Genomic DNA, 16,226 nt, shown 5'->3' on the forward strand with positions numbered 1-16,226 from the left:
GCATAAACGAAACATGGTAATCATACAATGGAATATTACTCAGCCTTAAAAAGAAGGAAATTCTGACACATGCTAAAACATAGATGAACCTTGAGGACCTTAAGTGACATGAAATAAGCCAGTCACACAAAAACAAATACCGTCTGATCCCATTTACATGAGGTATCTAGAGCAGTCAAGTTCATAGGGAAGAAAGCAGAATGGTGGTTACCACCTGGAGGTGAGACAAGGTGGAGAGTGAGCCTTGGAAGGCATGGAAGTCCTCCTATTACAACTCCTCAAACTGAAGACCCTTCCAGAGCTCTCTGCTCATGGGTCTGATCCTCATATTTCTAGATCCATCGGGAGCCCCTGTCTCCTAGCTCCCAGATACTACTCATTTCTCTAAGGAATACACATGAAGCCTCAGGCTCTACATTTCTCTCTCTCTCTCTCTCTCTCTCTCTCTCTCTCTCTCTCACACACACACACACACACACACACACACACCAACTAAATTAATTAATTTTGAAAAACAACTCAGAGACTGGTGGGGATCAGGGAACGCAGCCCAGCCTTGCTGGAGCTGTTTATTTGCAGGGAGGGCTATGGGCCCATGAGGTCCTCGGGCTGTAGGGCAGTGTTAAGTCCAGGACGCCTACTCCAGCTCAGTCACTCTGGGCCTCTCACTGACTCACACTGGACAGGCTAGGTCCAAGGACTAGGCGCCTGAAAGAAAGTGCTAAATGGAAAGGGCACCTCTCCCTCCATACCCAGCCCCCATCACAGATCCCCCCCCCCATCACAGACCCCACATTCCTATCAGGACGGCACCAAGCCCAAGGGAACACAGGGGAGGGACTGAGGAACAGGGTCAAGAGCACAGGACAAGGACACTCTCTCCCACATGGGATCTGGCTTTCTCATCCCCAGGAACCTGTACGAGAAGCCCCAGCCTGAGGGAGAGAATGGCCTGGCCTTGAGAGACCCTGGGGAGGCAGGAGGATGTGACTGATGAGGGTCAAGACAGGGCGCAAAGACCAGGGAGGGCAGGAGGCTGGGCAGGAAGGGAATGAAGGGAGGAGACAGGAGCAGAGGGAGTGGGGAGGAAATGATGAGAGGGGCTTGGCTGCTGTCCAGTCATCATCCCCTGTAGTTTCCTTTTCGGGGGTCAGGGCTGGGGCAGAAGAGCTCTGTGGCCCCAGGAAGGGCCAGGATGGAGAGGCTGTACTCACCCTGGAGGGGCCTGCTTCACCCAGACATGATGTGCTTGACAAATGCTGGGAAAGACAAAAATCAGCCACTGCGCTTGGCCCTTTCAGCTCTTTATTGCCCTCTCGGCCCCTTAAACCTCTTCCTCCTTCCCTATATTGCCTGACTTCAAACCCTCCCACCCTTCTCCAGACTGATTCTTTCTCTTATTTGGGGGTTTCTGGGAGAAAGTGGAAGAGAAAAGAACCTCTGCCCTGTGTCCACTCTGTGCCAACACTTGACATAGGTGAAATAAGATACATCACCTCCACTAATCCCCGCAATCTTGAAAAAGGCGCCTACATCACCCCATTTCTCAGGAGAGAAAACTGAGGCTCAGAGAAGGTGACTCAATCAAAGTTACGTAATTCATATATCACAGAGCTATCTCCAAATTCCATGCTTCTTCCATTAAACCAGTGTGGAAAAGAACACCACCAAAGCCCATCTGGTGGCCATGTTTTCTAGCTCCTGGATCTGTTCTACTCTGCAGGCCTGCCTGGCTCACACTCTGCCTGCCCTCCCATTCCTGGGTACCCAGGGAAGTGAGGCATGACCTGGTACCTTCGTAATTGATGCAGCCATTGGCATCCTCTTGCCCAGCTAACAGCTGCTCCACTTCCGCCTCAGTCATCTTCTCTCCTGGAGTGAGAGTCAGTGGGCTCTTAATTGCAGATGGCAAAGGAGGGGCAGGAAAAACCCAAACAGCCTCTCAAGTCTGAAGGCCTAGGACTCCCTGATCTAGGAAGTGGTCATACCAAAGCCTTCCCCAAAGGCCCTGGAGAGTGGAGCCACAGGGTCTGAAGGCCCTTGGTAGGCCCTGAGGCCTCTCTCTGTGCCTTGCAGCTCTCACTGGGTGAGCAGACCAGGGCCCCAGTGACCAAGACAAAGACAAGGACAGGAACCCTTCGTCCCAACTCTCAGGCCTCAGCAGTCACCCCTGAGCTGCCAACCTGCTCCCCTGTTCTCCCAAGCCCAGCTGGGGCAGGTTGTTCCTGCAAAGCCCAGGGAGACGGCTGAATCAGGATATGATCCTCAGGAAGCAGAGACTCCCCAAATCTGCCACCCGGGCACCTCCCACCGCTTCATTGAGCCCCTTCATTCTGCCTCTTCCCAGCTGGCGCACCCAGGGTGGCAAGGACATGGCGAAGCTCAGCGCCCATGACTGTGCCGTTGCTCTCCTTGTCGAACACACGCAGCCCCTCCACGAAGTCCTCGTAGGTGCCCTGCTCCTTGTTACGGGAGATGTGCTGCAGGATGGGTAGGAACGTCTCAAAGTCCAGCATCTTGGCATTCATCTCTTCAGGAAGCATGGGGACGGAAAGAGAAGTGACAGGAGCAGAATCACAAGAGGAGCAGAGGGTCAGCAGGGGGCCTTACTCCAGCCCTGCTGCTCTAGGACCCATCCCTGGCAGCACCCAGGGTGTAGTTACAGCCACTTCAGGGGGGAAGGGGCACCCGGTTGGTGATCCTGTGGGGCACAGAGCCCACGGGAGCAAGGCAGGAGGCTGGCTCTGGGGTACTCTTCTCAGTGAAAGAACTGGGGTGGAAGCAAAAAGGAACCAGACTCCACCCAGACTGAACCCCAAGTGGTCAGCCAGGCTGGGGGCTGAAGGTGGCAGCAACCGAACCTGAGGGACCCAAGGGACCACACGGCCCAGCCCTCACATTCACAACTTAGACTTTGGACATGTGATAGACAATGGTCACAGAGGTAAACTGCTAAGATTGCAAAAAAAAATTGCATAGCTCGCCCTGGCCAGTTTGGTTCAGCGGTTAGAGCATCGGCCCGTGGACCAGAGAGGCCCTGGTTCGGTTCCCGCTAAGGGCACGTACCTTGCAGTTTGTCCCTGGCCCTGGTTGGGGTCGTGTGGGTGACAACCACTCGATGCATCTCTCACATCAATGTTTTTCTCTCTCTCTCTCCCTCCAACTCTATCTCAAGATAAATTCAAAAATGTCCTTGGGTGAGGATAAAAAATTTTAAAAACTGCATAACTCAGCATTTGGGTCTCATTACTAGACCACACTGCCTGGAGCTACTCTGAATCAATCATTTTTATAACCTGCAATTCTCTTGTAACTAGCACACTTCTCTCATATCGTAGTGTGTGAAAAGCTTCAATTTAGTAGATGTTAGCCATTTCTAAATACCACAAATGTTGGCAATTGTTTCTTTTATAACAACACAGAAACCCCTCTGAAATGGAAGTGCCCAGGTATCTTTTGACCTGCAAGAAGCCCTGCTGACAGGAGCAAGCTCCTGGTCCTCTGGCCCTTTCCTGCCACATCCTTCACCCCGCCTGGTGTCTTCACCCGCTAGAGGAGGAGGGGAAGGGGTCAGAACAAGGAGGGGGGAGGGGACCAATATGAGGCTCAGGAAGCCTCCAGAGATGGCTCACTCTAGGTGGGGTGCTCCTGCCCAGGTCTGCCTGGCCCCACCTGGTGCCCACACTTCTGAGGAGTAGGACCTGGGTTAACAGGCAGCCGTTAAATTTACTGCCTCACATGAGGGATGGCATTCACCAGCACACTCCTTGCACCACTTTCTAAACTCCCATTGGTCGAGTGCAAATGAGTGCAAGAGGCATCATTCTAGAGCTTATCTTGAATCTGCTCTAAAATTATGAGTCATTGCAATCCTTGGTGCTTTAACCATTATCAGAAACAAATTGTTTGTGACAAAACTCACAAGGGTCACAGGATATCTCAATGCTGTGACACATGGACTAAGGGCTCCTGGGTGGGGAATGGGGGCGGGTGGTTAGTTATCAGATTCCCACCAAGCCTCCCTGCCCCAGTGTCCCTGGCACCCTTGCGTGTCAGAGGAAGATAGAATGTCGCTCCTACCCTCCAGGAGCAAACCCAGGTCACATTCTTCAAGGGTCAGCTAAGTGCTTTGGGATAGACTGTCCACATAAGAGGCATGTAACTTGGGGAGGGGAGGCTGGTCGTAAAGGGCTGAAGGGGGAGAGGGAGAGAGCGGCCGCCAGGAGGCAGATCTGGGCGAGAGCCCCAGAGGCTGACCTTCAGGCTTGGGCTTGCCCAGGACGCGCAGCACCTCGGCGTTGGTGGGGTTCTGGCCCAGCGCCCGCAGCACGTCCCCACACTGCCCGTAGGTGATCTTCATGTCTCCAGTCGGGGTCCGATCAAACAGCGAAAAAGCCTCTTTGAACTCTGCAGAGAGAAGACGCAGCTGCAACCCCCACCCCCGCCCCCCACCCTCCCCGCCGATGGCTGGGGACTGATCAGTCTCCATCCACCGGGGCTGAAGAGCAGGTCAATATGGCTTATAAAATATTTCAATATTTCCCTCCCAGGCTCTTCCTGGCGCCACACCCACCTTGTTTTCTGACAATTAAAGAGGCAGCCTAGTGCCTCCGTGGCTTGTTCTAATGCTGGGCCCAGGATCTCTGCTATCAGTTGGTTGTCACATAGTGAATGTCTCTCACCCACCCATCCTTCCCTGGTCTAGGTGAGAATCCTGACTATTGAAAATGGCAGGGAGGTGAAAACAGCACTTCAGGAGTCGGGATTCTCGGCTTCTCTTTTGGCTTTGCACAGTTTTGCAAGATAAAGCCTGCTATTCTGTTTTCTTGCGCACCCCGGGGAGCAACAGCGCCACCCATCGGGCCACCACTCTCAGTTACTGGGAGTGTCAAAGGAAGTAGCTAGCGTATGTGGAAGCAATCTACAAAGTGATACGACCTGTTAAAAAGTCAGTTAATTAATATCCTGTTCCAGGGTGAAAGGGGACTCGCAGGCCAGACAAGGTGACATGGTGGAAACGGTCAAACCACCCAGCTCTGCCGCTGACCAGCCGGTGGCCTTGGGCAAACTACTGACCTAGGAAGGCCCTCCTTTTCTTCGCTCTGAGTGGGGATACAATGTCCACCTGAGTGGGTTGCTGGGTGCCGGGAGGGGTTACAAATGGTGGTCACTACCGTATTTCCTGGTTCTCAAACCAGCTTAGACCTACATGGACTATACTCCCTGAAGGGACCAGGGCAGGTGTTCAGGGGGCAAGGCTGAATTAAGGCACTCGCAAAGAACTTTAATTCCTCACTAATTTGGTTCACGCAGTTTATTACTGGGGATGATTTGGACTGGGAATGGCATTGAAGTTACCTTATGCTATCTGCCAAGAAATGGTTTACTAAACAGATTAACTATATAAAGCAAAGAAGAATGTGTCAACAGCTTAGGAGAAAAGCCATGTTTAATCCTCTCTAAGTACTTTAGAAACAATTATTTACTTAGAGGCTGCATATGGATTATTTACAAATCATTCCACACATCAAAGCAGGTTCCCCAAAACTTCTACTTGCAACTCTTCATTAGGCTTCGGATGAGTTTAACAGATGTAAAACCGCATGTCTGTCACATTACTGAATAATTGAGTTCAAATCCCATTTCCATAGCTTACTAGCTGTGTGACTTTGGATAAGTAAATATTTAACCTCTATAAATCCTCTTCTATAGATGGCACCTATCTCACAGGGTTTTTTAATTATGTCCAAATTAAACACAATAATTTATGTAAAAAATCTTAACACAGCCCTGGCAGGTTTGGCTCAGCGGTTAGAGCGTCAGCCTGCAGTCCAGAGAGACCCAGGTTCGGTTCCCACTAGGGGCGCGTACCTCGGTTGCAGTTTGTCCCTGGCCCTGGTTGGTCATGCGGGTGGCAGCCACTCGATGTGTCCCTTTCACGTCGATGTTTCTCTCTCTCTCTCTCTCTTTTCCTCTCTCTCCCTCCCACTCTATCTGAACAAAAAATGGGAAAGTGTCCTTGGGTGAGGATAAAAAAAAAATCTTAACACGATGTACATAGTAAATTCTCAAACAATGCTATTAGTATTATTTTACTGAATTTAATCCCAATTTTACCACTTAACTACGTGACCTTGGCCAAGTCACTTAACCTCAATAAACCTTGGTTTTCCCGCAGTGATAAGGAAATAACATCGATCTCACAGCTTTGTTAGACGGTTTAATTTTTTTTTTTTTTTTTTTTACTTCTGAAGCAATTAGCTTGCCTCTGGCACAAATTCAGTGCTCAATAAATGCATATTTGTTCATTGAATCTGAACTCAGACTTTTCTATCTTATCCTGATTCATTCAAAAGAGTGAAGTCAGAGTTAATGAAAGAAGGAGTATCCTCATAAAAGAAGAATAGAATGATACCTAATAGGAGAATGGAACATAAGGAGGAAAAGAATACGAGCAACCTATGATTTGAGCTAATAATTTTGCATGGTTTACCTCATTAATTTTTATAAAAACCTAATGCGATAGGTATTATTATCCTCATGTTAGACCAATACAGATGTGACTTCTGACCAGCTATTAAGGAAACCAAGGAAATAGTGAGGAAGAAGGAGAAGGAGAAGACCTGCAGTACCTGCTAATGCTCCAGCCTGCTGGGAAACCTGGTACACACATAAAAACCGAACACTGGAGTTTAGGATTGCTACCAGAAAAAAACAAAGCCAGGGTGATCATCAGGTGTCTGAGAGGTGATACTAATGGGCTCAAAAGAAATCTTTTCTCAATAATCTGTAGTAGTCAGCTGTTTTCTGGAGCAATGAGCAATGGTAACCCTTTTCTAGAAGGACATGGAAATCTGGAGAGGGGCCAGAGAAGGAGGTCAAGGATTAAAAGCTAGTTTCCAGGAGAAAAAACAAAACAAAACATGCCTGGCCAGTGTGGCTCAGTGGATTGAGCATTGTCCCATGGAATGAGAGGTCCTGGTTTGATTCCCGTTCAGGGCACATGCCCAGGTTGTGGGCTTGATCCCCAGTGGGGGTCATGCAGGAGGCAGATCGATGTATCTCTCACATTGATGTTTCTATCTCTCTCTCCCTTCCTCTCTCTCTCTAAAAAATCAATAAAAACATATAAAAAAAATAAAAGAAATTTGGGCCATATCACTTGGAGAATATAAAGCTACAAAGAGATTTGATAACTATCTTCAAATAGATGGCGGGTATCTAGAGGAAGCTGAACAGAGTCACAGAATTTCTGAGTCAAAAAGCACCTTACTCTGAAGATAAGAAAATTATGGTTTAGAAAATGTCTTGCTCAAAGTTTCATGGTCATAGTGGCAGAATTTGGGCTAATACCAAAGTCTCCTAATTTCAAATAATGTTCTTTCCAGCATGAGAAAACCATCTTCAGCTTCATCAATAAGCAAATAAAGAGATAGCAGGGGTAATTAAAGCAGAAACAATTCTGACCCAACATAAGGAAGAATATCTTTTTTTTTTTTTTTTTTTTATCCTCACCCGAGGATATTTTTCCATTTTTTGTACAGATAGAGTGGGCGGGAGAGAGAGGAAGGGAGAGAGAGAGAGAAACATCGATGTGAAGGGACACATCGAGTGGCTGCCACCCACATGACCAACCAGGGCCAGGGACAAACTGCAACCGAAGTACGTGCCCTTAGCGGGAACCGAACCCGGGTCTCTCCGAACCGCAGGCCGACGCTCTAACCGCTGAGCCAAACTGGCCAGGGCAAGGAAGAATATCTTTAAAGTCAGAGTTAGGGCCCCAGCCCTGAAAATCTTCATGGAGAAAAGAAGCAACTGGCTGTCCAGTTGGCTTTGACCATGATTCCTATTTGAAAAATGAAATATTCTTATCATTACTTGATTTTCTAGTCCTCCTGAGTTGGATATACACAAAAGTATACATTTAACTAAAATGCATTAATATTCATCTTAAGAATTTTACAGCACCCCAAACTACTGACTGGAAGCAAGTGTCCACAGGGTATTGCAAAAACAGAGTCAGAGTCAATTCACTAGTTTCAAAATGCATCTGCCAGCTGTCATGCCCTATCCGTAGGCAAAAAGGGCATTAGGCAGTAACAATTACAGTTTAAAATGCACATATCCTTTGACCCACTGCTAGGAAGGTCCCTGGAGAAAGCAAGTTGATATTCCCCAACTGAAAACAACCTAGAGGTCTCTCAACATAGGCCTGATTAAATTAAAAGGGACATGAATGCCCTGGCCAATTTTGCTCAGTGGTTAGAGCATTGGCCTGTGGACCAAAGGGTCACAGGTTCAATTCCAGGTCAAGAGCATGTACCTGGGTTGCAGGTTCGATCCCAGGCCCTGGTCAGGGTTGTGCAGAAGGCAACCAATCGATGTGTCTGTCTCACATCAATGTTGCTCTCTCTCTCTCCCTCACTGCCTTCCACTCTATCTAGATAATCAATGAAAAAATATCCTCGGGTCAGGATTTTTAAAAAAAGGATGTGCATGAGTGAGAATCTATATAATTGCTTAAACAAATTAAAAAGTAGAACTGATTGTGTTAGCTATAAAATATATATCTAAATATATTATTAAATAATGTATTATATATTATTAAATCCAAGTACATATTAAATAAAAGATATGGAACAGTATGTATCATGTGATTTGATTTGTGTAAGCTTTATACATACGTACATACTGGTATATCACTATATATTTTTCTCAGAGAATGAGCATGAAAGGAAAGTAAGGACAAATATTTTTATTTTTCATTATTTACATTTAAGTGGTATATAATTTTTTTTACCATGTGCATATATTAGTTTAATTTTTAAAATATAGTATGTGCTTAAAATCAAGGGGTTGGATCAGGTGAACCTTCAAGGTCCTTTTCAAATCCTATGATTTTATGCCTGAAGGGCATTTGGTGGGGAAATGGAGATAAGTTGCAATGACAGTGAGCCCCAGCTGTGAAGTAGATACATATTATTAAACATTTAATTCTTAAAACACCAGAAGATGGGTTAAGGGACAACCATCAAGTTGAAGGGTGAATGGAGATCTTAAGCTTGTCTTGAAGCTACACTAAATAACACTTTATATAACACTGAGAAAAATAAATTGCTTTCATCAAAGATGGAGAAGCGTGGACTAGGGCGTCTCCAAGTCACTGTTGGCCCTGCCACCATTATTGAGTGACCATCCTGGCAGACTTCAGGAGGAGAGAAGAGGAAGCTGGTAATCTGAAGGAGGGCTTCCCATGAACAGGAACAGAAATGAGGGCTTCTAAATATGTTGAAAAGTAGACTTGGAGGAGTGGAGGGAATAAGAGGCATTTTTGCTGGGCATCTATTATGTTCCAGGTGGTCTGGCAGAGCAGCTGAGAACTCAGGTCTGGAATCAGACTGCCTGAGTTTGAATCTAGGCTACACCACCTACTGCCTGTGTGAGACTGGGCAAGCCACCCAACTTCTCTGTGCCTCAGTTTTGTCACCTGTAAAATGGGGTGGTAATAGTTCCTACCTCACAGGGTTGTTGTGAGAATTAAATGAGCTAATGCATGCTTAAGTAATAACATGTAGTAGGCAAAAGTGAGCAAATAGTAAATCTATAGCAAATATAAGTTTGCCATACGATGATGATGATTACTATTATGATGATGACAACTCCTCCTCCTCTTCCCTCTCCTTCTCCTCCTCCTCCTCCTCCCTGTCCTCCTTCTCCTCCTCCTCCTCCCCTTCCTCCTTCTCCTCCTCCTCCTACTCCTCCTCCAGGAAGTACAACAGAGAGGGTGTGGTAGGCCCTAGCCAGTTTGGCTCAGCGGTTGGAGCGTTGGCCTTTGAACCAGAGAGTCCGGGATTCGGTTCCCGCTAGGGGCACATACCAAAAAAAACTCCACAAAACTTCAGCTTGAAAAATAAAGAGCAGAAAATAAAAAAGAGAGGGTGTGGTGGAGTGGTGGGGTGTTACACTCACCTTCAATCTGGTCAGCAGTGAAGTCTATCTGTGGGGAGAGAAACACAGAGGGATGAGACTGCCAAAGACTTCCAAAGGGAAGCAGAATTGGCTTCCACCACAGTCAGGTCACCTCCAACAGCCCTGGCGAGGAGGGAAGGAGACTACGGGGTAAGAGTAAAACACCAGGCTCCTGACGAATGAGACACAACTGACAGGGTATAAAATAATTCAGCCTCCAAATCTTTCCCAATACTATTTGTTAAGTGATGACTCCCCCAAGTGAAATACCCTGGATAACTCCAGAACCCACACTCACTTCCTATTATAATACCTTTGGGTCAAGTGTACATTCCTTGTCCTCACTTTCATTCCTTCAGACTCTCCCTGCTCCACAAGCCACACTTCGTCTCCTTTTGGGTGTCCCCCACTCCTCATTCTTGGCCTCTCTTTTCTACCTTGTGTTGACTTTAAGTCACCTCGTTCAATGAAACCTTCCCTCACCCATTCCATCCAGCCTCTCCTTAGCACACTCCCTCTTAGGCACTCTGGGACAGCAAGAGTAGTTTGGGTGGACCCTCGATACTTTGTAACTGTTTTCCAGTCATGCCTGTGTGTGTATCCTGGCTCCATGAAGCCAGGGTTCCTGCAGGGCAGGAATATTTGTTATTGTTCATGGAAATTCCTGGCATGGAGTAGGCACTCAAAAAAAATATTTGTTGAGCAAAGGAATAAACTTTGGATCCCCCTTCCCAATGCATAATAATTTAAATCTGAGTGCAGAAGAGGAAGGTAGGAGGCTCTGAAAAGAATGACTGTGACTAAGCATGAGTCATCATTTCCATTTGGGATCTTGTATGTTTCTTCATTGTTCTTATGTACCACCACCACCCTGCTAAAATGCCTTCTCCGCTGTAACCAGTGGAGGTAACCAATCCTGGAGCACTTTCTTTATTTACCACCATTCCTAAGTCCTAATTTGAGCTGTGCTGTGCCCACCCCAGGCTGACCTCTGTTAATGAGGTCAGCAGGTGGCTGAAGTGAGCTGGGAGAGCAGAAGAGGGGTTACACTGAGTTGGGAAGGGAACTGGCTGGGAACAGGAAGGGACTCTGCCAAAGATGGGGGGTCAGGAAGTTAAAGGAACCCCCTAAATGGGCTAAAGGATGTTTTGCATGAACTCTCTGAGAAAAAGGTACAGTTTGCCTTACTTTGCAATTCTTTAAGTTTCAAGAGCATACCTGTAAGAAAAATTAGTAGAAAGACATAGCATTAGAATATATGATCAGAACCACACACTTTGGAGTTGTTACTTTTGCTCTTTCTTTGAGCAAAGAATCTGCTAAGCAAAGGAACTGAGAAGTACAAATAATAGACAAAATAGCCTTCATGAAAGACTCCTACTTTTTTTCCTGCTTTAAAGAAACTTTATAAACCTGCAGGAGTGGAAGATCCAGACATGGAAAAGAGGACTGAAACCAGGGGAAAGCAGGAGAGCTGGGTGGATGGAGGGAAGTGACAGGCCGAGGGGAAGCATTCATCTGATACCACCAGGCAGCTGTTGCCAGACACCAGGGACCGGGCCTGGCAGTGAGTACCCTGCAGGAGTGGTGTATTATCAGAACAAATCAGAAATAAAGCGTCTTGCCGCGAGATAGCTTTTCTTGCCAGGCTCTGCCAATAGAGGGACTGATGCTTGACCTACAATACCTGCAGATATTTTTAAGATCTTACACTATGCCTCGGTTTCCCCAGAGTGTGCCATAACCAAGTTCAGGGATGGGGCAACTGCCTCCAACTCCTGGTCAAGCCAGCTCTGTTTAACTCCTACCCCTTGGAGGCATTACCACAGGTCAATCCCAGAGTCCTTGGCATAATCGCAGGGTCTCTGGGACTGTGGGAGCTAGGGGGAATCCTGAGAGGGCCAGTGAAGGTCATCCAGTGAAAGCCCAGGGTTATAGTTTCAAACCTGCTTGTCACAGAACCTTCTCCTGAGCTCTTATTTTGCTCTGACTCCTCGCCACCCCCAGCCCTGACCTCATGCTGATATTCCCAGGGACCCACCACGCCCAACCTGCTATTAATAGCTCTTCATACCAGTGGCCACTTGCCCTCTTACATTCTGGTGCCAAGGCTTGAAACTGCTTCGCTCTCCAGAGGCCTCTGACCTGTTCCTTCCTAGGCCCATCCCCTCCCAGTTCCATTCCTTCCGCAGCTGGGACAGAGAGCTGGGAGGCCTGAAATGACTGAGTCAGCAGTAGGGCCTACACCAACTCCAGAAAGAGGAACCTTCCAGGGTCAGGGGAGCAGGGCAGGGCAGAGAGGGAGTAGGGCTAGGACAGCAGAGGAAACCAAGCCCAGCAGACTCGCCAGGTTGGAGAGAGGGTCTCAGCTGGGATGGGCCAATGCTCTGCATACGCCAGACAGGAGCCCAGGCTGAGGCCACAGAAGGAGAGGCCCACCTGGGTAGGGAAAAGAAGAGGAAACCAGGCTTTTCTCACCTTATCTAGAGCCTCGCTGCTCATGCCCACCCACTGCAAGAGTCTTTGGGAGTGAAACCTTCTCCTCACTACTGACATCACTGACTGCCAGTTCCACTGGCAGTTATCATTATGCGTCTTTTCTCCTATAGAAATCAGACCACCGCCCTGGCCGGTTTGGCTCAGCAGTTAGAGCGTCGGCCTGCGGTCCAGAGAGACCCGGGTTTGGTTCCCACTAAGGGCACATGCCTCGGTTGCAATTTGTCCCCGGCCCTGGTTGGGTCGTGCGGGTGGCAACCACTCGATGTATCCCTTTCACGTCGATGTTTCTCTCTCTCTCTCTCCCTCCCACTCTATCTGAACAAAAAAAAATGGAAAAATGTCCTCGGGTGGGGAGAAAGAAAGGAAGAAAGGAAGAAAGGAAGAAAGGAAGAAAGGAAGAAAGGAAGAAAGGAAGAAAGGAAGAAAGAAAGAAAGAAAGAAAGAAAGAAAGAAAGAAAGAAAGAAATCAGACCACCTCTGAGGAAAGGGTCAGTTTTTACTTCATTATGGTGGCCCCCAAAATGCCTTTAAAAAGTTTGAATGGTTGTACCTCCCTGCCATTCCCAACTCTGCTGGGCAAATCAGGGTGGCAGAGCAGCGCTTCCTCAGACAGAGCAGAAACCTGCTCTCAAGGGGCAAGGCTGACAACCAGAAACGCCCTTCACCAGCCCCAACACCTGCTCGCCCAGGACTGTGATCTGGGGCATGGACACCACAGCCTCACCCCAGTCCAGCCTCCTTGAAGTAGATCTTTAAGCTTCGGGCAAATAAGATCCTGAATGTCATCCCACCCCTATCCCAGTGGCCGAGGCTCACTCACCTTTACACTCTTGGGGTCAAAGGCAGGCTCCTTGGGAGGCTCAGGAGCTGGGGCAGGGGCAGGGGCTGGGGCAGGGGCTGGGGCTGCCTTGGCCGCTTCTTTCTTAGGCTCAGGCTTCTTCGGAGGCATGTTGCCTTGTTGGGATCTTCGGTGGAGGTGGTGCCTAGGAAGGAATCAAGAGATGCAGTGCCTCGGCAATGGGACAGGAGACTGGGCCGCCTCCCTCCCCTTTTATCCTGGGCAGGAGCCCCCACAGAGGGGCTGGGTGAGAGCAGGAGCAGCTGCTACTGACTATAAAAGGAAGAAACACCAGCAGGGGACAGCTGACAACTGTGTATTGTCACCAGGTTTGGTGCTACCAGCCCCCCTCCTTCTCCCCACACCTCACACCCCTCACTGCCTCTACCTCTGGAACAGGCTGACCCCTTCCTGCCAATGGGTGCAAACCCAGAGGGGCTGGGAAAACAGGCCCTCTCAAAAATGCCAGCATCCAGCCAGAGAGATGAGCTGCCTTGAGCAGTTGATAACCCTCACACAAAGCCCAGGGGAGGGTCAGGCTTTTTTTAGCCCCTCCTGAGCAGAGGCAGCCCACTGCACATTCCTTTTAAGTCAAGATCCTTTAAGCTGAGAGCCACTCTGGGGCCTCAGCTCTGTCCTGAGGCTCAACTCTCAGGCCCAGAGCCCTGCAGCAACAGCTGGTACGGCCAGTGCACACTGTCCCAGCCCCTCCCAACCCGCAGGGTGAACCCTCCATCTTCCAGAGCAGGCATCCTAGGAACTCCACAGACCTCAGATCCTTAGGTCCACCCCTACCAACCTTATTCATTCATTCGTTCAACAAGTATTGAGCACTTAACATGTGCCCAGGGAAACAGGATGAGAGGCAGAGAGGTGTGGCTGAAAGTTGATGAGACTGGAGGTCAGAAAACTCAGGTTGTATTTATGTATGTATGTATGTATGTTTTATTTATTTATTTATTTACTTACTTATTTATTTTGTTAATCCTCACTGGAGGATATTTTTCCAATGATTTTTTTTTAGATAGAGTGGAAGGGAGGGAAAGAGGGAGAGAAAGAAACATCGATGAGAGAGAGAGACACATGGATCGGTTGCCTCCCACATGACCCCAACCAAGGCCAGGGATTGAACCTGCAACCCAGGTACATGCCCTTGACCAAGAATTGAACCTCGGACCCTTCGGTCTGTGGGTCAACACTCTAACCACAGAGCCAAACCTGCGAGGTTTCAGGTCGGAGGTCTCATTTTTACTATACCTCTAACTTATTCTGTGCCCCTGAGATGTGTGTGTGTAGCGCTTACTGTGTACCAGACACTATTAAGTGCTGTTCATATAAAATCTCATTAAATCTTCATCGTAATCCTATAAAGCAGATATTATTATTGCTCCCTTATTACACATGGGGAAATTGAGACTAAAAGTGGTAACAACTAGCAAGATTACTCAGCTAATGAGCTGCATTAGAAGCCAGGAGTGTCTGATTCTAAAGCTTACGTTGAACGCTCCATAGTATAATCCAATTATGGGCATATGTTGTGTGTTCATCAGAAAGGTCAGGATGAATACACACTAAACTGTTAACAGGAGACATCCCTGGGGGCCTACGGGGTGAGGGTGGGAGAATGAAAGCAATTGGCAGTTTTTCACTTCCTGTATTCACAGAAATTTTTATAACGAGCGTATGCTGTTTTTGTAAAAAAAAAAAAAAAAATGTTGAAAGTCAATAAATGTTCAGAAAAACAACACAACAAAGCCTATCCACTGCACAGAATAGTTTTGAGCTGAATCTTGAGACTCTATAGTTCAGAGAATACTGAGAAATAACTCCAAGAAAGGCAGAAAAATCATTTTGCCTTTCTAGGCCCAGTTTCCTCACCTATAAAACCAGATTGCTAGACTACATAACACCTGGTCCCTGGAAGCTCCTAAACCTGCAATTACAGGTGACCTGGGACCCACATCTGCCCATCCCCAGTCTCTCAAAGCACAGGCTCCAAGTCTCAGATCTTTCGGAGCCCAAAGGGCACTTAGAGATCATCCCATTCCCACCTGGTTTTATAGGTGAGGAATCTAAGCTCGGGGAGACTTCTGAGCTACCTCAAGATGTACAGGCAGAGCTGACATCTAATCCTGGCCCTTTGTAAGGCTCTCTGACACCACCCTGCCCCTCCAGTAGCCTATACCTGCTCTCACTGCTGGTGGGCGGGAAAGCCTTCAAAAAACTGAGGCAGGGGCGGGGGTGGGGGTGGAGGCAGAGGGAGGGACCAGGATTTGCCCAAGGAGATACTAGAACAAGATCAGGGTGAAAACCATAGGCTAGTCCTGGTCCTGGGCTGGGGTAGAAGCTCATTTGCTCTTTTCCCCTCACATCTTTTCTTCTGCCTCCCCTTCTTTCTTCCTTCTGATTCTGTCACCTGCTCCTGGGTGTCTCTGCTTGGATCCTTCCCATTTCCCTGACCACTCACTGACTACCCTATTTCCCAGGAGGGCTGGGCACTCAGGTTGTTGATGAAGAAGGAAGAAAGAGGAAGCCTGGCCTCTCCCTCGTCTCTTCTCCCACTAGCATCCCTTCCTGGACCAGGTGTCCTGCAAGGCTTACAGAGATACACAAACTGAGGGGTCAGCAGGCCAGAAGCTGGACAACGCAGACACTAGTCCTGACTTTGCCAGGACTCCTCTCTGGACCTCAGCTTGCTTGTGTCTTCATTGAGAGATGATCAGGAGCTTTCAAATGGTGTTCAACAGACACCTAAGGCTCCCTGACTTGCTCCCATGGCAAGGGACACAGAGAGGCCAGGTTTTGGAGCCCCGCCCCCCGCTACTTCAACCAGCATCATTCCTGTGTGCTTTAAAGACTGGGAGGCGCCCTGGCCAGTTTGGCTCAGCGGTTGGAGCGACGGCCTGCGGTCCAGAGAGAC

General features: G+C 48.2%; 1 protein-coding gene across 2 annotated transcripts; it reads right to left on the reverse strand.

Annotated features, from left to right (window-relative positions):
• Nucleotides 1-536: 536 nt before the first annotated feature.
• Nucleotides 537-13,824, reverse strand: MYL4 (myosin light chain 4). 2 transcript variants are annotated; one of them, XM_036268779.1, is made up of 8 exons: nt 13,695-13,824; nt 13,289-13,451; nt 9,970-9,997; nt 4,258-4,407; nt 2,357-2,530; nt 1,795-1,872; nt 1,215-1,259; nt 537-708 (listed from the first exon to the last, which is right to left on the reverse strand). In XM_036268779.1, exons 2-7 carry the CDS (start codon nt 13,415-13,417, stop codon nt 1,231-1,233), a joined length of 588 nt encoding a protein of 195 aa, XP_036124672.1. In that variant the 5' UTR covers nt 13,418-13,451; nt 13,695-13,824; the 3' UTR covers nt 537-708; nt 1,215-1,230. The 2 variants fall into 2 exon arrangements, with proteins under 2 accessions (XP_036124672.1, XP_036124673.1); XM_036268780.1 differs by lacking the exons at nt 13,289-13,451; nt 13,695-13,824 and adding an exon at nt 12,448-12,500.
• Between the last annotated feature and the right edge of the window lie 2,402 nt (nt 13,825-16,226).

Source organism: Molossus molossus, unplaced genomic scaffold (assembly GCF_014108415.1).
Source record: "Molossus molossus isolate mMolMol1 unplaced genomic scaffold, mMolMol1.p scaffold_m16_p_19, whole genome shotgun sequence".
Taxonomy (NCBI): domain Eukaryota; kingdom Metazoa; phylum Chordata; class Mammalia; order Chiroptera; family Molossidae; genus Molossus; species Molossus molossus.